This window comes from Schistocerca americana, chromosome 9 (assembly GCF_021461395.2).
Source record: "Schistocerca americana isolate TAMUIC-IGC-003095 chromosome 9, iqSchAmer2.1, whole genome shotgun sequence".
Taxonomy (NCBI): domain Eukaryota; kingdom Metazoa; phylum Arthropoda; class Insecta; order Orthoptera; family Acrididae; genus Schistocerca; species Schistocerca americana.
In genome coordinates, this window is record NC_060127.1 from 210,612,011 (window position 1) to 210,634,516 (window position 22,506).

The window sequence follows — 22,506 nt, forward strand, 5'->3', positions numbered from 1 at the left end:
TTTTCAATAAGTTCTACTACTTGTATTCCGGAGTCAAAAAGGAGCGAAGCTTTGTTTGAAGAAACACAGCTGTTTCCTTTTATGAGCTGCTTGCAACTACTCATCAAGATGAGAGTAGATTATATCTTTAAAATTTCAAAAAGTATTGGAATGAAAAAGTTCAGGTATTTTACCTGAATGGGGTTAGGAACAAGAAGCTGGTGTACTAAATTCTGTGAATTGTTTTCATATTTCTCTGATCATACAAAAATAAAATCCTTTGGCAACCTTTAATCTCAGTCAGATTAAACAGTGGAAACTCCAAGTAGGAATGTAAACATTGTAGGAAAAGAGAGATTGCTACTTACATTACAGAAAACACTTTAAGTTGCAGACAGGCACAATTGAAAGACACTTACATAAAGCTTTCGCCCACAGCCTTCATCAGCAAAAGAAAAACACACACCACTCGTACACACAAACAAGCACATCTCATGCACACAACTACCAACTCCAGCATCATGGGCATCTCCCATGATACTGGAGTTGGCAGTCATGTGTGCATGAGGTGTGCTTGCTTGTGTGTATGAGTGGGTTGTGTTTTTCTTTTGCTGATGAAGGCTGTGACCGAAAGCTTTATGTAGGTGTCTTTTAATTGTGCCTGTATGCAACTTAACATGCCATCTTTGTGGTAAGTTTCAATCTCTGGTCCTTTCATCTTTTTTAATTTTTAGTTTTTTTTTAAATAAATACACTGGGATACAAGATTATGCTGAAATTGCAATGTAAGTGGCAATTAATTTTTTCCAGATTTATTCCCATTCTTTCTTCAAAGAAATGTCATGAGTGTCAGCTTTTAAGTAACATGTACACTTCTCTTGTTGCAATGTTAAAATTTACTAATTTTGCCAAAATACAGCAGCATTTACAAAGCTTTACCTCCATAACATGGTAATACAGATGCAGTTGCAAGGGAATCCTGAAGCAGTGTATCATTTAACAAGCAACTGAGGGCCAAACATATCAGTAACTCATGAAAAAGTCCATTCTTGGTATAAACATAAGTGTTCAATTTTTTCACTTATAGTCTCACAAACCTATACCAATTCTCATTTCACAAGCTGTTGATGGCTCTTAAAAAAATGACATTGTTCTATAGAAAAAATGTGTAGTTACTTGTATATTGTGGTAGATAAGAAAGTTTAGCATATTAACTATATGAGAAAATACTACTCTCTTTGCATGCCACCATTTGACAAAGACTTGTTTTAATATCTTGAACCGTTTATGAGGCATGATGGGTGTTGTGAATAGTTCACCCTCATTGTATTGTTTGATGATGTAGCCAGAAATTAGTGTGCATCAGATAAAGTCACTTTCCTCAAGATTTAAGGTATAAACCTCTTCTCAAGTTTAAACAAAATTTCATTATGTGAACTACATTACATACATGGCCATGTATGGTATAACTTGGACCAAATGTAAACTCTTATTGCCTACTACTTTTCATTCACGCTATTCAGATGTAATGTCATGGGCTACTTAATTTCAAAATATCACAATAACTATGACCACTAATGAAAAGAAAGGCAGTTCACCAGGAAGCTGAAGAATAAGACTAGAAAACGTGAAAGAATAATGTTATTTACCAAATAGTCTCTTTAGCAATATTATGAAAAGAATAGCTGCTACTCACCATATAACATAGATGTTGAGTCAGAGATAGGCACAACAAAAAGACTGTCAGAAAGTGAGCTTTTGGCCAACAAGACCTTTGGACCTTTGTCAAAATCACGGGAGAGAGAGAGAGAGAGAGAGAGAGAGAGAGAGAGAGAGAGAGAGAGAGAGAGAGAGCTGACTCTGTGTGAGTGGGGGGGGGGGGGGGGGGGGGGGCGGCGGCAAGTGCACATTCACCCATTGCAGCCTGTGCTGCCACTCGGCTGCGTGTGTGCTGCGCCATTGGATAACATGTGGATATTTGTCATGTTGCTTCACATTGGCCTCCAGTAGTGGATAACCAGCTTTCTTTGTGTGCGCACCCTTACAGTCTATTCCATGCCAATATTCCTAGGAGGAATAAGTCGTGGGATGAAACATGGGTCTTTATGTGGCCTAATTCATTGGAAGATAACGTTGGTAAACACCTGTGAGACTGATATATGTCTACAATTTAAACACAAAGTTTGATCAGGATTCTTTGCCAGAAAAAAAAGTAGAGCATGAATTTTCGTGCAAGATACAGCTTTTGGAATACATTAACAGGAAAGACGTGTTGCCTCTAATGGAATTTTTTTTAGGCCAAATGTAGCACTTGTTTATCATTGTTGGTGTGCACATTTCAGGCTGTGAGATGGATTACAGTTTACAGCTGTTAAGACAGATAGGAAGAGATGTGCACACGGATTGCAAGAGGGGGAGAAGGGGCACAAGCCACTGAACATACACTTTCCTTATGTCTCTCTTCACTCTTACTTTCTTTCTATCCCAATTTCTTAACGTGAATGAGTTCCTCATCTCCCACTCTGTCATCATCTAGAACATCTCATTTCTTATATGCTCCCACACACCTAGTGATGTTTTGTAGTTTAGTCTTCTTTTGGGATGACCAGGTTTTAGATTCCTGTCTGAAATACTGATTTGCATTATCCATGGTTCCATTAGTCACTTCAGGTGTGTGTTTGGAACTTTTCTGTGAGTGTGTTATGACCACCCTAATTCCCTTTCCCCTTCTACTCGTCCCTGTCCTGTATCAGCTACCTTCAAACTCTGTGTGGTTTTCCTAAATCACATTAGGCAATCCCTAGCACAGCAATAAGAAATCAGCTTCAGATGCTCACAAAGCTGTGTTACTCTTAGTCACAATGTATTTTGATTGGTACTTGAGTGATCTTCCAATGCCATCTACATCACTTAAATGTGAAATTGGTACTTAGTATGGCATAAAGCACTGTGGTGATGTATGCATCATTACAATTTACACCCTGCAGTTCTCATGTGTGGTGTGGAAACATCGCTGAAGGCATCTAATGAGATATACTTTTTGTTGGATAGATCCATTGTGTGAGGACCCTCAAGAATGTAGAACCTTTCCTGACAGCCCCCACCAAAATGCCCATGTCACAGTAATCCTCTTCTTCTAGTCCACCGTATTAGGTCCTTTATTAGATGATAGTTCAAAATCTCTATTTTGCTTCATTATGATTATGAAATGGTTTTATTGCGGAATGGATAGGGATGCAGAAAATTTATGTTTCTTACACAAACACAAAAAATAAAATGACATGACGTTGGGATATTGCTTTTCTGCCACAACTTACAATAAACTGATTCACACTGAAACATTGACTCACCCAAATTTTCTGTCACAACTAATTTATCTAACACTGAACATCCTGTACAACCTATTATCATCTGTACAATGTGGCACAACACACATCAATACACCCACATTTTAACTGACTGTAAACACTCTAATTATGACTGAAACTTAAGACTGATGTCTCACTACCACTTCTACTAATTCACGAGAACAGCAGTGACAGACTACTAACGTTGTTGCAAGCAGAGATAATCTTATATCAGTTGACACAGTTTAACCAGATGTGCTGTGCAATTACTATACATCACAATACTTGTAGCCAGAAGAAAGAATTAACTCAATTAAAATTTTTCCAAGAACAAGAAACCCAATATTTGTGATGTTTGAGTGTATAGGATGCTAACAATCTCACAGATTTTGTTTGGTACAGCTTTGTACTCAACAGTAAGGGGAGGTGGTCTACAGAGCAGGGTGGCAAGTGTCATCATAGGACAGCTGGACAGGAGCAGAAATGATTAGCAAGCAACACGGTAAAAAGAAGGTTTACTTAACTTTTATTTCTCCAAGCATATGAAGACTCATTACAAATAATGCAGGTAGAAGCAGAGCCTAACTGTTAACAACAACAACAATGTTGAGGCTTTCTGAACTAAATGCAGATGATGGTATTGTAACGAAGAGGCTCTAAGTGCAAGTTGGCAAGAGACTACCTCCAGCTGCCCCGTATCGTGGCGGCCGATGGCGTGCATAGCCCAGAGCAGCTGGAGGCATGGCTCAATAGGCGTGCACCACTGGGTCTGCTGGATCCCGCGTGACTGTTATCGGTGTCTGACAGAAACGTGCAATTCTGGTGCCAACTGTGGAATGCTAGGAGGGTGGGTTTAATTCGTGATATCACATATTAAAAAAAGAAAAGAGGGAGGGGTGAGAGAGAGAGAGAGAGAGAGAGAGAGAGAGAGAGAGAGAGAGAGGGAGGATAATGCTTAAGTTTTTAAGTGAAATGTTCCCCATAGGTGTGGAAAATGAAAAATGTGAACTAAATAAAGACCTAGGGCACAACAGAGTTGCTGATGAGATTGGGAATGCATTGCAGATGAACCAGGCTCTTCATGCCCACTAGGCGTACACTGTTTAGCAGTGGGACCCTAAACTGGGCATGTAAAAGCAACAACAGTGAGTTAAAGAAGTTTCAGTACAATACAATACACATGAGTGAGCATACATCATCATCCTTTTTTCCGCACACTGAACTAAAAGAAGGGGTCAGTTGAGAGGATACAGCCTAGGGTGGCAAGAAAAAGTTTATTTGGTAATGAAGGAAAGTATGGGTGTTAAAAAATTGTAGAGGAAGACCAAGATTAGGCTACAGTTAGTAGGTTTAATTGGGTGTAGGTTGTAGTAGGTACATTGCTGCAAAGAGGCTTGCACTGGGTAGGCTGGTATGGTGAACTACATCAGACCAGTCTTTGGCCTGGAGACTTTAACAAGTAGCGCATCATGAGTATTTGCAGTTTCTGCTGTGGAAAGCATAAATTCATTTGTGTGCTGTGGAGATGTAAACAGATAATTGATTTAATTTCTTATGCTTCCTTTGTTCTACTTCTCAGTTAATGTGTAACTGCTGTTCTTTCTGTACAGGAGGTTGTGTCGGAGGAAGAAACCATTACTCCACCTGACGCATCACACATAAAAAAAGAACCTGTAAGTAATACAAGCATACAATAATTGCATACATTTTTGTAGATGTGATACTTTTGTTGCTCAGTTTCATCATCAAGCAACAAATTCACTAATTGTGTCATAGAAGGAATAGGTGTTTAAAATGACTCGTACTATTATGGGAAGAAATAAATGCTACTTCCAGTCAGTTGTGACACTTGCTATAAAATAAATGACTCAACAAGAAATAAAACTGGGTGTTGGATGAGCACTCAATTCCAATTTTTCTTTCTGTCATTTAGTGCTCCTACTAGCAGTCTCTCCCAACTCACATCTGCAGTTTGTCAGTGGCTTCTCAGTTTCTTCCTTATGCTTCCATTCATTAACACCTCTAATTCCCTTTTGCTGCTGTTCTTCTATGTATTATAGTCGGCAGCTAATAAGTTTTACATTTGTCTGTTCATTTGATACTGTTATGATTAAGCTTTCTCAAAATAAATTATCAGTTCTCGTAGTCCCTTGAGGTACTGTTGATTTTAAAAACTATCTATAGTTCTTGTTGATTTTAATAACTCTGAAGATACCTCATTCACTGTTGACAGATTCTTTGAGCTTGATTCATTTACTGCCGATAACTTTCTTCAACATCACACTTCCTACTTTTCTCCTGTCACACTGTTGTATAGCTCTTCTCCTGGCAAATATCAGCCTTCTCTTCTGCTTGTAACATAGGCTACAGCTTTGCACTTACCGAGGTTATGCCTTTACTTTTTACTTCTCTAAAATTGTGTTTATCCTCACAGAGCTTCATTTATTTTAACTAATTCTTTACATATTTAACTTGTTCTGATTTTGCTACTTTGCTGTTAAATTTTTAAGCATCTTATACTTCTGGGATCCCATTGTGTTCTCATCTCTCACCCCCCCCCCCCCCCCCTCCCTTCCTCCTTTTTGCATTTAGTGGGCTGTAATATTTTCCAAACCTCTTTCTCTTCTCTTCTGGCTATAACTCTGGTCATTGCCCTGGAATTTATTACTTCTTTCATTACTTCCTTGTATGTTTCATTGTAAAAACGCTTTTGTCTTGGCCACAGTTTTTATTGACTATGTTACACGTAATGTGTTTCAACGTTACACCATTTTCAAAGGATCTACAATAAAATGGGTGTACAGGAGAAAAATGCGATCACACCATATAATATTAAATACACTGTGACAAGCAAATGAAAATTAACATTTACCAAATATGTGACACACTTCATCTTGTGAACCGACAAATATCAAAACTGAATCTATCCAACATATATTGATACACACTACCTCATCAGTCTTAATGTCGTGAAATGTAAGTGCAAACTGATTAGAATGTACTCACGAAAGCCTCAAGGAAAGAAGTTACCCAGATGACTTTTAACACATGGCGGGTACTATATATTGCATTTTGCTATTATGAAAGTAATTTACATTTTGTGATTGCCATAGAATATTTGGATAACTAATGTTTGACTATCAAATTTATAATAATATAAATAACATATTGCTTAAAGCTCTATTAGTTAATACAGTGTTTAAAAAGTTTAGAAAATTACTGATTGTATGTAATATAAGTACAGAACAGAGATAGTAAGAAACAATACACATGATCAATTGATTGCATATCCTGCAAATGACAAAATAATAAAATAACCTCCACACAATCCCATAAAATAACAGACACTGTTGAATACATGAGTAGTATAGTATTCAGGAAATGTACAGAGAGCATCACATAATCACTTTGTTTACATAACAATAGCATTGGGAGAATTAAAAATAAATGTGATCATTGCTCATTCTTCTGCCTTTAGGGGCTTTCCCATCCCAAGGGCAGTAGAGTGTCCTGAACTTCCACCCTCTTTGACAAGGCCGTTGGTAGACTGAGGCTGATTTCTTAGGCTGGAAGCTTTCGGCCACCAATTCTGATGACTTTTATTCAAAAGTTAAATGGTAGTGGGGTTCGAACTCAGGACCAAGGATGTATTGATTAGTAATCAAAAACACTACCTGTACACCACAGGTACTCCAGTTTTATACCTATTTAATTTTTCACTTCCATATCAGAGTAATCAGCATGTCTGACTGACATGCAATTATCCAGGGTCATTTTGTGGTACTGACCAGGATTTTCCCTGGTGGAAGAAAGGGAAAAGAGTCGAGTAAGCCTAATATTGATTGAAGAAAGCATACTGGGCACAGTACTCTTCTTGATGGAAATATCTTTGATCTTAGCTACAAATAGGCTGGACCTTATCGACAAACTCGGTATAGAAACCGAGATTAGTAATCACGATGTCATTGCAGCAGCTGTGATTACAAAAGTTAATAAATCAGCCAAGAAGGCTAGGAGATTGTTTCTGCTAGACAGTGAATTGGATCACTTAGTTCCATCAAGATGGGCAAAGTGTAAGCAGATTGTAAATTGTGGTCGGGAGAGCTATGTCCCTAGAAAGTGGAAAAGACCCACTAAGATTTAATAATGCAACTTGGAGGATGGTGAGGAAGCAGAGGCTGTTGCAGTTTTGGTTCAATAGGGAATGCACAAATGACAAGTGAAGGTTAGAAGAGATTCTAGTGTCTGTGAAAAGATTTATGCATGAAGCATACAACTGCCACCATCACACCTTAGTAAAAGATCTGGCAGAGAACCCGAGGAAATTCTGGTCTTATGTAAAATCACTAAGCAGGTCTAAGGCTCCCATTTGGTCCCTTGTTGACCAGTCTGGTGTGGCAGTTGAAGACAGCAAAATGAAAGCTGAAGTTTGATATTTCATGTTTGAAAAATTGTTCACACAGGACAATCGTACAAACATACCATCATTTGACCATTGGGCAGACTCCCATAAGAACGGCATAGTAATAAGCATCCCTAGTATAGAGAAAGTACTGAAAGATCTGAAAGTAAGTAAATCACTGGGTTGGGATGGAATCCGAGTTTGAGCTTACAAAGTCCCAAGAGACTGAAAAAGATGCATGTGACTCCAGTATACAAGAAGGGTAAAAGAATATACCTGGAAAATTACAGATTAGTGTCCGAAATATCCGTTTGTAGCAGAATCTTTGAACATATTCTTAGTTTGAATATGATAAACTTTCTTGAGACTAAGAAGTTTATGTCCATGAATCAGCATGATTTTAGAAAGCATCGCTCGTGTGAAACTCAGCTTGCCCTTTTCTCACATGATAGATGAAGGGCAGCAGGCAGATTCCATAATTCTAGATTTTCAGAAAGCATTTGACATTGTGCCCCATTGCAGGCTGTTAACAAAGGTATGAGCATAGGGAATAAGTGGCTCGAAGACTTCTTAAATAATAGAACCCAGTATGTTGTCCTCAATGGCGAGTGTTTGTCAGAGTCAAGGATATCAACAGGAGTGCCCCAGGGAAGTGTGACAGAACTGCTGTTGTTCTCTGTATACATAAATGATTTGACAGGCAGGATAGGTTGGAATCTGTGGTTTTTTGCTGATAATGCCATGGTGTATGGTAAGGCGTAAAAGTTGAGTAACTGTAGGAAGATTCAAGACGACTTAGACAGAATTTCCAGTTGGTGTGATGAATGGCACCTAGCCCTAAATGTGGAAAAATATAAGTTAATGCAGATAAGTACGATTATCAAACCTGTAATGTTTGCATACGGTAGTGCTAATGTCCTGCAAGGTGCTGTTAAGTCATTTAAATATCTGGGGGTAACGTTGCAAAGTGATACGAGATGGAACGAGCGTGTGAGAATTGTGGTAGGGAAGACGAATGGCCAAAATAGATTTATTGGGAGAATTTGAGGGAAGAGTGATTCATCTGCAATGGAGACCATATGCAGGACACTGATGCAACCTGTTCTTGAGTACTGCCCAAGTGTTTGGGATCTGTAACAGGTCAGATTGAAGGAAGACGACATCAAAACAATTCAGAGGTGGGCTGCTAGATTTGTTACTGAGAGGTTTCTAGATTTGTTACTGATAAGTTTGAACAACACGTAAGTGTTACGGAGATACTTCAGGAACTCAAATGGGAATCTGTGGAGGGGAGAGGGAGAAAATTTAGAGCAGTACCAGTGTACCCAAGCCAGCATACATTGTGCGTAAGGACCACAAAGATGAGATAAAAGAAATTAGAGCTCATACGGAGACATATAGACAGTTGTTTTTCCCTCACTCTGTTTGTGAGCGGAATAGAAAAGGAAATGACTAGTAGTGGTACAGGTTACAATCTGCCATGCACCATAAGGTGGCTTGCGGGTTATCTATGTAGATGTAGATATTTTAAAAAGAGATTTAAAACAGTGAAAAAGTTGAAAAATGTGTAAACTTGAATGATGATAAGATTATTGTGGTGAAGGCAGCTTAGGGTAATGTAATTGTTTTAATACATGATGCTGATTACATTAACAGTAGTAATGATTTTTTCTGAGAATAATGTTACCAACAAAATAAAATAGGAACTAGTACATAGATTTAATGCAGATCTTAAGGCAGAACTTGAGTCAGGTTATTTTCTATACCTGACAGTAAAAGATGGAGAGAGATGTAACATTAATGAATCCAGTTATACAGACTTAAACGTCACATTTTATGCTACACAAAGTCTCGATCAATTCATATGATAGTTAACAACCTCATTGCAGCTCCTAATAACTTAAACAATGACCTCAAGAAAAGACTTCTGGCTGTAGATACCCATGAAAAGTCATTTTCTGTGAGAAGCTCCTATCATTTTGTAGAACAAACAAAGAATGTGTTACTGCTGGAGTATGCATGTCTTCCCTGCTTTGATATTGTGAATCTTTATACAAGTATGTGTGTTCCCAAAATGTTGGACATTATTGAGCGTAATTTGCTTATGTGCAGTAAGTTCAGTCGAGGTGAAATCATTGAACAAATAGAAATGTTAGAATTCACATTATCATTTAATTATTTGAAATTCAGTGGACAATATTTTCATCAACCACTTGGGCTGACAACAGGTAATAACATTGGCTTAAATTTTCATGAATCGTCTAGAAAACAGTTTTACTTGCAAACAACCTGAAATGTGCACCAACGTGATTATCTATAACAGATATGTCGATGACACCTTTCTATTAGTGAAAGGTATTTGCGATGTAGCTAATGATATAGCAGAAGGACTTGATTGCAATGCACCCATTGTAAAGCAAATGGTCAAATGTTCCTTCATTTTTTTGGATCTGTCTGTTCAAAGAGAGGCACAAGGAATCTATCTTTTGGTATTTTTAGAAAATTGATGCATATGATTTAATAACAGTGACAGATTCATATCATTGGAGAACACACAAATGGGCTATTTTTGATTGATGCTACATTGATTAATAAAATTTCCTTTAAATCTGAGAAATGTAGAAAATGAATTGTACATTCTTGAACAGGTTGCCAAATCCAGTGGCTACAATAATAATGAGGTAAGATTCTTGTATAATAGACAAAAAATAAAGTTACTCAGCAGTGTAAAATAACTACTTAGGTCATCAGTCCCCTAGAACTTAGAACTACGTAAACCTAACTAACCTAAGGACATCACACACATCCCTACCCGAGGCAGGATTCGAACCTGCAGTTCATGAAAGCCAAAAAATATTACACAATGCACCAAAATAATCTTTCTTAAATATGGTTGAGGAGTCTAAAATCTATTAGAGAAAAGATCCTTGAAATATGGTGAATGAGCAACCAGATTTTTCTACAAATAGGTTTTTCAGTCTTTTCGGGTTTTTCTGATTAATTTGTAATAAACTTTCCATCTTTGTGTAGCCTTTCCTTCTCTTAGCTCAGGTTTATCAAACTTAATGGTCATTTTCTAACAAAGAGATAGAGGGGCTGGCCAGTACTTACCTCAGCTCAGTACAGCCGATAGATACACAAAAAACAGAACCGAAAATTTACGTTCCTAGTTTTCAGAACAAATGTTCCTTCATCAGGGAGGAGAGAGGGGAAAGAAAGGGAAGAAGGGAAAGCAGATTCAGTTACTCACAACCCAGGTTATGAAGCGACAGGGAAAGGAAAACAGGGAGGGTAGCAAGGATGGAGGCATGGTTGTCAGAGCAGAGGGAAGCTGATGTCGGATATTATTGACACAGTGGGATACTTTCACGGTGCTAGAATTTCTTCACTTCATGTACTTCATAATCCGCAATATTGATGTTAAGTTTATAGGTGATCTTATTATGCTACATCTCATCACTTTTGTCTTTCTTCAATTTACTTTCAATCCGTAGTGTGTGCTCATTAGACCGTTCATTTCTTTCAACACATCCTGCATTCCCTATTTTCACTAGTTTCATGAACTCCAACGAGAAATGTAATTAATTGCAAAAGAATGATTGTGAATTTTTGACAGTGCCTGTAAAGCCAAAATTACAGAACTGTATCCAGAAGGAAATAAGTAAGTCAGATAGTTAAACTATTATAATGTATTGTGAGAAAATAAAACACCTACAGCTGTCCTTATGATTTTATTTATTTTGTTGCAACCAGTTTTGGCACTTCAGTGCACCAGCTTCAGGCTGTAGTTGATGCAGAAGGGGTGGCTGTGGGTGTTTTATTTTCTCACAATAGTAAACCGCCATCGTCCCAAAGACCTGCTGTCGAAAGGATGGCACTGTAACCCAATGGTACTGAGGTGCTGTGTCTGGTGGAATGGGTGAGATGAAAATTGAGGCGGAGAGGGAATGGAGGGGTGGAGAGAAGGAAGGCAGATGCTTGGAGGGGGAAGAGGCAGCAGGGGAACCCAGGTGCTAAGACCTGTCTTATACATTCAACCAGTCTGTCCTATGCCAGTCCCGTCACACGACATCCCGCTCTAAGAAGGGTGGTGGTGTGTCCTGCCCACTTGTCTAATGTAAACCTGCTTCTTAGATCACTAGACAACAACTCTAGCAAATCGTATTAACGGAGTTTATTAAAAAAAGAAATAACTACAATTACAATACTTAACTTTGAGAAATTTACAGTGAGATATTGCAAGCAAAGAGCGACATGAAACCTAAGCAATCTCTTCAGTATGTGCAATTCCTATACAACTCCAGTAATACAATCCTGTCACTCCTGTAGCATTTGTAGAATGGCTCATCTCCAAATGGGCTGCAGCCAGGTGGCTCAGCACTTATGTCCTCTTCGTGCAGATGGTGCTACTGTCTCATTGTCATCCTAGAGAGGGGTCAGCAGCATGCTGTCGGCTGACGTCTCACAGCCCTCTCTGCTCTAATGTTTTTGCCCATCGTGCCGGCACTTGACGTAACACGGGAACAGGTGTGATACCTGTAAAAACAGTCATGTCATATACCAGCTCTGCCGTAACTTCTCGACAGACGTACGTGTGGACCCATCCACTAGCAAGCTGTCCAGTCCAATGGATGACCACAACAAAACTGTGGCCAAGAGCACAGTTGACCAACTGGTGTTGCCAACCATAATATGCTCATATCAGAAGGATATTTCACAACCTGTGCCATCTAATACTCTCTCTCAAAACCAGCTTTTTTTAATATCACAGATGGCAATTGTCCTTAAAACACATTCTTCAAACTCGCAATGCTGCTGTCTTCAATCAGTTTCCACTAGTCCCTGTCCCACATGTCAGCTACTGCTTTGACATTAGGAGAGAAGAAAGTGCAACTGTCCATTTTTGATCTGTCATCGAATATTCTAATTCCATCTGGTCACTGCATCTGCACAGGTGTCATGAATATGTTGTCAGTGTTTGCTCTTTCTTGTTTGGGGAGCCAATGGATGATTAACTACGGAAGCAGCTTGGAAAAAGAATTACAAATTCATTGTTCATTTGTGAACAAGGTAGTAAGGGACTGAGCGCTTCTGCAATATGCATTTATGTCAGTGTATAAATAACTGGTCCAAAGAAGCTTTTGTAGGTCAATTAATTACTGAATATTTGCAATTTGGGGAGCTTTGTTTTATGCGCGAAGAACTGAAGCAGAGCATGGGCGACATCTCTTCCACTGCTTCAGAGAGGAAAAACATTAGATATTGAAAGCATTCATCTGAGACATATTCTAATACAGCTGTTCCATACTTTATCTACTTCAGTGAGTGCTGATTTGATGCTGCTGTAGTAAAAGATTGCACCACGGTCTAATTGAGATCACACAGGCAGTCAGTACAGGGATCTGTGCCTCCACAAGGTACAGGCCAGTTTATGGAGAAAGTTCGTCACTGTTACAGCCTTGGGAAATGATGTCATGTCAGCAGTGGGTAGCCAATTTATTCCAGAAATTGTGTAGTCAAATTTGTATTGTATTGTATGTTAACAGGGGCCTAGAAACAACGGAGAGGCTCCGTCCCCACTGCAGCCGCAGTGGTCCACAACGCCACGATGACTGCCGCACTCCACTGCACCCCTCCGCTGCCCCACACCGAACCACTCTTTCAGGGTTATTGTGCAGTTTGGCCCCTGGTGGGACTAGCTCAGTCACCGTTGTTGTGTTAAGTGAACAAGTGAACTAGGACATCAGCGCAACATGATTTTTCTTTTGCATTTGTGGTATTTCTTGCTAGACATGCTGATGTTACTTGCTACCTTTTAACATAAAATGATGCAACGTCACTGTGTGGCTTGCAAGTTTGCAAAGATTGTTGACTTCTGTTAATATGTTAAAAGGTTGCAGCAGTGTTTTATTTACAGTTGATTAATGGGTAAACTAATTAACATGTCATTTCTTTATTTGTGATACTTGGCTGGTAGTCCATACACTTACTGTGTTCAGTGGAGCTATTGATGAGGTCACTCCTTCCAGTGGTTGTAACAAGGGAATGCCTCAGTGGGATGATTTCAGGTCCCTATTCCTTAGAGCATGTAGCCATTTGCTGAATTTTCTGGTGTGTAAACTCACCAGTCTTTAACCATTGCAGTTTGTTTGGTACGCTATACCCTGTCTATCTACCTGTCTCTTCCACTTCATCTACCTACCTCAGTTCAGTCAGACAACCAACCCTAAACTTGAGTCATCTTATATGTATGAAATGGAAAAATTCAGTTCAGAAAAGAGATAGATGGGCTGAGGAGTACTTCATTCAGAGAAATCAGGTTCCATTCCTGCCAGTAGGACAAACAAACATCAGTAATAGTACTTCTTGCAAGCTGAAATAACCCAAGAGCTCACAAAAACATACCCTGTATCACCTACTCTCCTTAATTTGTGTGTTGAAAATGACGTAACAAGTCACAAAAATTATGACCAAAACTCTTTAAAATAAATAATGGTACTCAAGACACGATGCTGTTTGCAGACGACAAAGTGATTATAGCACAAACTGGTGGCAACCTACAATGTGAGGCTGTACCTGGGTGTGAAAATTGCAAAAAATATCATTTTAGTATCTACAATAGAAAAGTGAAAATGGTGATATTCAGAGGACGTGAACTATTTACACCCAAAAGAGTTATTAATAATGGAACAAGAGAGCGAGTCAACGGATTCCTTTATTGTGGATGTGATATTACATATATTTCAAATGTTGTGAACGGAAAGCTTCAGAAATTGCAGTACCTGTGGAATAATCAAATGGCATTTTAAAAATTGCAGAAGAGATACATTGCTTATGCCCTGTAAAGTATGGACAGTATCAACATTGTTGTAGGGATGTCAATGTTGCGAACTTAATAACGAAAGATTTAAAGGATTTAAAATTCATAGATGAGAGCAGTACCTGGTTACGCATTACTTCACAGGCAGAGAAATGAGGTCAGGATATAATTAACCATATTTAATCTGAATAAAGAAATAGTAAATTATAGGAACAAATGGAAAGAGCCTGTAACAAGAGCGTATGTAAATAGAACAATAAAATTGCAAAGCAATTTGCACATCATTATTCAGATTAAAAATGAAATGAACTCGCCTATTTATGCATTCCTTGTAGAACAAATAGTGCATTCAGTTTTGTGATGTGAGGCTACATGCCACAACAAACACATCTTTCCAGTTCTCCTACACTTATCACTCAGAAAGGTTTCATCATCATCATCATCATCATCATTGTCATCATCCAAATTAACAAAACAACATGTTTCATGTTCAGTGCTTTGAACTGCCAAAGCATTTAATCTGGACTTGGACACTGAGTTTCTAAGATGCTTTTATTAGTTTCAATTTAGGAAACTATCTTTTGCCATAGTAGAAGTAACTGGCAAGGTCAAGTACAGCTGAAGAGCTACGCGTACGTCAGGGAAACTACTTGCAAGAAAAGCATTTTCAAAAAAGAAGATTGTCATGAGACCTTCAACTGGTGTATTCTTTTTTTTCCAGATACTTCTGACAGAAGCATTGAAATGTGTGACTTGAAAAGACTTCAGTTTATCCATAATTCTGTGATCTGTAGAAAGCTTGTTAGAAAATTTCTCCATTTTATGGGTAAATTTTGAGATCAATTTAAGATTAAGTTACGAGACTTTTGCTTGTTCTACTACCACCTCAGAATTGTTTCTTAAGGTGAATAGATTATGTCATGGAGTTTGAAAAAGTTGAAAGGCATTCTCTATATCAGCATTAGGGGACTGCAGTAATTTGGAAACAAATTTAATATTTTTAAAAATCTTACATTGAAATACAAGAGTCAGGACAAAATCAAAAGTTTCCATACTTATTCATCAGATGAGTAGCTGCTCCCCCCTCTGCTTTCTTCTTAATCTTTAAAATGCTACTGTACAAGCACACCAAAAGTTACAGGAAGTTCTGTTTAAGTATAAGAATGAATAAAATCTGGATTTGATTTATTTGTTGCCATCGAACGACAGAAGCACTAAATAAAACATACATGCATTCTGTTTTTTCATAAAACTGTTGCAGTTCAGCTACATTCATTACCGAACCACTTAGTACTAAATTTAAATTGTGTGTTGGACAAAGTATAAACTCAGCATTTGGCACCTGTGCTTTAATTCTCAATTACAAACCTCGTGTTTGGCACTCATAGATTCAGCACCATCACATGCTTGAGCTCTGCACCTATCCAGCCATATGTTCATCTTCTATAAATTACATATTATTTCTTTTTCAAAACTTTCTGTCTTGGCCCTTCAACTTATGGAATCCTAAAAAGATTGATTTGTTTCAAACTCCTTTCTATCTGATTTGCTTAAATATAAATGCAAATATCTTACAACACCAAGTTTGACCTTTGTCGATAGATTGGCGGTTGTGTCTACAGTAAATGAAAAGAATGGCAGCCGATTAATTTCATCAATGATCCACTCTAAAGTGCAATCATTTAACAGTTCTGTTGTCTTGTTTTGAATTTGAAGGCTCAAATATTTTGTTTTAGATTTTTTGTCTGAAAGATGTTCCCTTATAGGAGGAGCATATACGGATAGGAGGTCTATTATATTTAACAAATTGGCACTCTGTTCTCCTATTTCAGATTCATGATGGCCAGGGCTAGCAGTCTGGTATAGAGCTAATGCTCTTGTTACATATGGTATTCTAGAAATTATAGCTTAATCAAAAAGTCAGTTAATGGTTTTCCATATTTCCATGTGCCTACAAGAAACACATGCATTTAAATATGTAGCACAAGTTTCATGTACTTTTATTTTCCTTATTGTTAGATCTTGCGTCATTAATTTGTCGATCATGTCATGCATCTTCTCCATCTCTGAATAACCAGCACGTTACACAATATACTGCATTAAAAGTCAGTGCGTAGCATAGCCAAAATTGTTAAATTTTCTCAGCTGTTTTAGTATAATTGCAATAATCACAGATAAACGATCTTCTCATCTTAGTGTCCTCAGGGAAAGGATCCCAAGGCTTGCATTGACTGCTGTTTAAAATTTTTAGTTTACCTTGTTCATTCAGTTTACCTGGGAATAATCCTCTATCAGTGCTAATATGTGCATTTTTGCAGATTATCTTGACCTTGAGAAGAACAGTCGATTGGTCATTGATTGGTGTGTGTTGCTGGCAGCCCATTCTCAAATTGTTTGTTATCAGAAGTTACGCCTGATTCCTTTTTCAGCTGGTACTATGTCCTCTATGAGCTTGCAAACATCCAGACTCTTGCAATGTTTCATTTTTGCAACTGTATTGACTCCCACTTTAAACTTTAAAAATCAGACTTCTCCCTATTTTCAATTTCATTATTAATTTTAGTACATATCTGTTGTAGGTATGTAGATGGTCTTGGAAGACTTAATCTTTATTGCCCTTTTAACTTCTTCGCATTGGCAGTCTTTTGAGTTAATCTTTTGAGCACCACTTAAATATGACCTGCTTCTAGACATGGTTTTTAACTTAATGCAAGTGTTTAAGAGCAACCCATATAAAAAGAACAGCAATGTGTTGTACGGTAATGAAAGCAGAGCTTACCGAGCAAGGTGGCACAGTGGTTAGCCCACTGGACTCACATCCGGGAGGACGATGGTTCAATCCCGCGTCTGGCCATCTTGATTTAGGTTTTAATGATTTCCCTAAATTGCTCCAGGCAAATGCTGGGATGGTTCCTTTCAAAGGGCACAGCCGACTTCCTTCCCAATCCTTTCCGAGACTGATGACCTTGCAGTCTGGTCTCCTCCCCCAGAACATCCCAACCCAAAGCAGAGCTTAAACTCAGATAAGCTACTATGAACAGCACAGTGAATGCATTATTGTAGCCAAGATAGACAAAAAGCCCATGCCTACCACAGTAGTACAAGTTTATATGCCAACTAGCTCCACATGTCGCGAAGAGATTGAATAAATGTATGATTAAATAAAAGAAATTATTCAGGTAATAAAGGAATTTAATAGTACTAAGTGAATATGGACTGGGGTTAAGGAATTAAAGAGGAAGCCACCTGGTAGAATTTTGCCCAGAGCATAACTTAATCATAGCTAACACTTGGTTGTGAATCATGAAAGAAGGTTGTATACAGGGAACATGCGTGGAGACACTGGAAGGTTTCAGATGGATTATGTAATGGTAAGACAGAGATTTAGGAACCAGGTTTTAAATTGGAAGACATTTCCAGGGGCAGATGTGGACTCTGACCACAATCTATTGGTTATGAACTGTAGATTAAAACTGAAGAAACTGCAAAAAGTGAGGAATTGAAGGATTTGGGACCTGGATAAAGTGAAAGAACCAGAGACTGTAGAGACTGTCAGAGAGAGCATTAGGGAACAATTGACAAGAACAGGAGAAAGAGATACAGAAGAAGAAGAATGGGTAGCTTTGAGAGGTGAAATAGTGAAGGCAGCAGAGGATCAAGTAGGTAAAAAGACGAGGGTTAGTAGAAATTCGTAGGTAACAGAAGAGATACTGAATTTATTTCATGAAAGGGGAAAATATAAAAATTCAGTAAATGAAACAGGCAAAAAGGAATACAAACGTCTCAAAAATGAGATTGACAGGAAGTGCAAAATGGCTAAGCAGGGATGGCTAGAGGACAAATGTAAGGATGTAGAAGCATGTATCAGTAGGGGTCAGATAGATACTGCCTACCGGAAAATTAAAGAGACCTTTGGAGAAAAGAGAACCACCTGTATGAATATCAAGAGCTCAGAGGGAAAACCAGTCCTTAACAAAGAAGAGAAAGCAGAAAGGTGGAAGGAGTATATAGTGTCTATACAAGGGCAATGTACTTGAGGGCAATATTATGGAAATGTAAGAGGCCATAGATAAAGATGAAATGGGAGATATGATACTATGTGAAGAATTCGACAGAGCACTGAAAGACCTAAGTCAAAACAAAGTTCCCAGGAGTAGACAACATTCCAGTAGAACCACAGATAGCTTTGGGAGTGCCAGCCATAACGAAACTCTTCCATCTGGTTAGCAATATGTATGAGATAGGAAAAATACCTTCAGACTTCAAGAAGAATATAATAATTCCAGTCCCAAAGAAATCAGGTATTGACTGGTTTCAAAATTACAGAACTATCAGTTTTATAAGTCATGTTTTCAAAATACTAATTCTTTAAACACGAATCAAAAAACTGGTAGAAGCCGACCTCGGGGAAGATCAGTTTGGATTCTGTAGAAATGTTGGAACACGCAAAGCAATACTGACCCTGTGACTTCTCTTAAAAGATAGCCTTGGGAGAGCCAACCATGTCAAAACTCTAGCACCTGATGAACAAGATGTACGAGACAGGTGAAATACCCTCAGACGTCAAGAAGAATGTAATAATTCCAATCCCAAAGAAAGCAGGTGCCGACAGGTTTGAAAATTACTGAACTATTAGTTTAATAAGCCACAGCTGCAAAATACTAACATGAATTCTTGACAGGCGAATGGAAAGACTGGTAGAAGCTGACCTTGGGGAAGATCAGTTTGGATTCCATAGAAATGTTGGAAGACGTGAGGCAATACTGACCCTACGACTTATCTTAGAAAATAGATTAAGGAAAGGCAAACCTACATTTCTAGCATTTGTAAACTTAGAGGAAGCTTTTGACAATGTTGACTGGAATACTCTCTTTCAAATTCTGTAGATGGTTGGGGTAAAATGCAGGGAGCTAAATGCTATTTACAATTTGTACAGAAACCAGATGGCAGTTATAAGAGTCTAGGGGCATGAAAGGGAGGCAGTAGTTGAGAAGGGAGTGAGACAGGTTTCTGGCCTATCTCTGATGTTATTCAATTTATATATTGAGCAAGCAGTAAAGGAAACAAAAGAAAAATTTGGAGTAGGAATTAAAATCCATGGAGAAGAAATAAAAACTTTGAGGTTCGCCTATGACCTTGTAATTCTGTGAAAGACAGCAAAGGACTGGGAAGAGCAGTTGAATGGAATGGACAGTGTCTTGAAAGGAGGATATAAGATGAACCTCAACAAAAGCAAAACGAGGATAATGGAATGTAGTCAAATGAAATCAGGCTAAATATGGAGCTATTGTATCAGCATACTCTGAAAGGAACCTGACTGATACACAATCTGGACCAGAGGCCTTGCCTTTATTAAGTGATTTAAGCTGCTTTGCTACACCGAGGATATTTACTTCTATGTTTCTCATCTTGGCAGTTGTTCTTGACTGGAATTCAGGAATATTTACTTTGTCTTCATTAGTGAAGTACTTTCAGAAAACCGTGTTTAATAACTCTGCTTTTGTGGCACTGTCATCAGTGACTTCGCCATTGCTATTGCACAGTGACGGTATTGATTGCGTCTCGCCACTGGTGTGCTTTATGTATGACCAGAATCTCTTTCTGCCAGATTCCTGGACAGAGTTTCATTGTGGAAATTATTATAAGCATCTGGCATTAAAGTATGCACGATCTTTCGAACTTCTGCAAAACTTTGCCAATCTTGGGGATTTTGCATCCTTTTAAATTTGGCATGCTTTTTTCCTTGCTTCTGCAACAGTGATCTGACGCATTTTGTGTGCTGTGGGGGATCAGTACCATCACTTATTAATTTATGTGGTATATATCTCTCAGTTGCCATTGATACTATTCTCTCTGGAATCATTCCACATCTTTTCTATGCTTATATGATCAGAACAGGAGCGGAGACTGTCTTTAAAAAGGTGTTAAGAGCATTTTTATCAGCTTTTTTAAATCGATGTACTTTGCGTTTGTTTTTTATGGTTGAGGGTGTTATGGTATTTAGCGTAGCAGCAACTGCCTTGTGGTCTGGAATCCCTGTAACCATCTTGATACTCCCTATTTGTCCAGGAGTATTTGTTGCTAAGAGGTCAAGTATGCTTTCACAACCATTTACGCTTCAAGTGGGCTCATGTACTAATTCAAAATAATTTTCTGAGAAAGCATTCAGTACAATTTTGAAGGTGTTTTATGCTTGCCGCCGGCTTTAAATGTATAATTTTTACAGCATATTGAGGGTAGATTTAAGTCACCACTGACTATAACTGTATGATTGGGGTACCTATTTGAAATGAGACTCAAGTTTTCTTTGCACTGTTCACCAACTATATCTTCTGAGTCAGGGCGTCGGTAAAACGATCCAATTAATAGTTTAGTCCGATTGTCAAGTATAGCCTCTACCCATACTATTTTGCAGGAACTATCTACTTCAGTTTCACTACAACTGAATAGAATTGGGGAGAAGAGGAATTTGTAGCACAACTTGACAAGAAGAAGAGATTGGTTGGTAGGACATGTGCTGAGGCGTCAAGGAATCACCAATTTAGTATTGGAGGGAAGCTTGGAGGGTAAAAATCATTGGAGGAGACCAAGAGGTGACTACTCTAAGCAGATTCAGAAGGATGTAGGTTGCAGTAGTTATTCAGAGATGAATAGAGCAGCATGGAGAGCTGCATCAAACCAGTTTTTGGACTGAAGACCACAACAACAATACAGCAGGCAATAAACTACATTAGAGACAACTGATGTGCACAGTTCTGATGTCCAAGTCTCTTTCTCTTATAGTTGGAGTCACAAATGATGTTAAATGAGTTACAAATGATGCCTGGTGACTTTAGGCTTGTTCTGCGCACCTTCATCACACATTTTTCAATGGCCAGTGAGCATTCAGTAGTGTTCTGAGCCCTCTGCCATGAATTTTTTAGCCAATGTGAGCATTAAATGTGATCGTAGTGGATTATTTAGTAAATTTTTATTTCATTTGTTTGAGTAGGCATTGCTGATGGAGGTGGTCAGTAACAAATTCTACATAAGCAAGCCAGAGGCATAGTTTTGCAGGATATGCACTTTCTTCAAGCACAAAGCATATGTGTATGTACGTGCTTACTGCAACTGTTGCTTAGACAGGTAATAATGTGAACCTCGTCCATGTTTTGAACTGTGTGAACCACATTATTCATGTATCGGATAACAGAAGTTTGCTCACACTGTAACACTGCATCTGACAAAACATACAAAAAAGGCTAAGGGATTGTTTGTAGGAGAGACTGTTGTTGTTGTTGTTAACACAATTGAAGGAAAAACACAGAGAAGAAGATAGGGCATTCAAGCGGACTAGGCGGCATACCAGCCACTGATTGTGCAGAAAAATAGCTGTGGCGGCATCTGTGCACTGCACGCAATGCTGGCTGCCACACACTGCAGCAGTCCTGTCGACAGTAAAGAGGAAGGGGGGGTACTGAATGCTTGGCGCACTTCCATTTGCTTCTCCGTAATGAGTTTCCATGGCTAAACTGAATATAAAGAATACCTTTTTAAATGAATCACTAAAGTCAGGTTTCGACCCCCAAAATACGGTGCCCACTTAGTACGGTGACCCTCACCGCCACCCTGGGTAGTGTCTGTGGAACTGTTATTTCAGCCACTCATTACAAGTGAACAATAAGCCAAAACAAGGAAGAAGGAAAATCTGTCAGTCAGATAGAAGATGTACAAAGCAAAATATGTGAGGATGGAACAAACTGTAATTATATATGAAGATGATATCTATTCTTTCGGACATGTCTGAAAGAACAGATACCACTCAAATCTTGCAGCTCTCGAAGAAAGAAATTACAATGAAATCCAGACCATTAGCTGCTAACAGGCGTTGATAAATATCAATGAGGACAGTTGAAATGTGTGCCCCAACCGGGACTCAAACCTGGGATCTCCAGCTTACATTGCAGACGCTGTATCCA

General features: G+C 38.5%; 1 protein-coding gene across 6 annotated transcripts in view; it reads left to right on the top strand.

Moving 5' to 3' along the window:
- Nucleotides 1-22,506, top strand: part of LOC124550851 (zinc finger protein 501-like) — a 252,982-nt gene that overhangs the window by 100,392 nt on the left and 130,084 nt on the right. For all 6 annotated transcript variants that reach the window (XM_047125584.1, XM_047125583.1, XM_047125582.1 and 3 more), the window contains one exon: nt 4,937-4,999. In XM_047125584.1, coding sequence (XP_046981540.1) covers nt 4,937-4,999 — 63 coding nt within the window. The remainder of the gene's footprint in view (nt 1-4,936; nt 5,000-22,506) is intronic.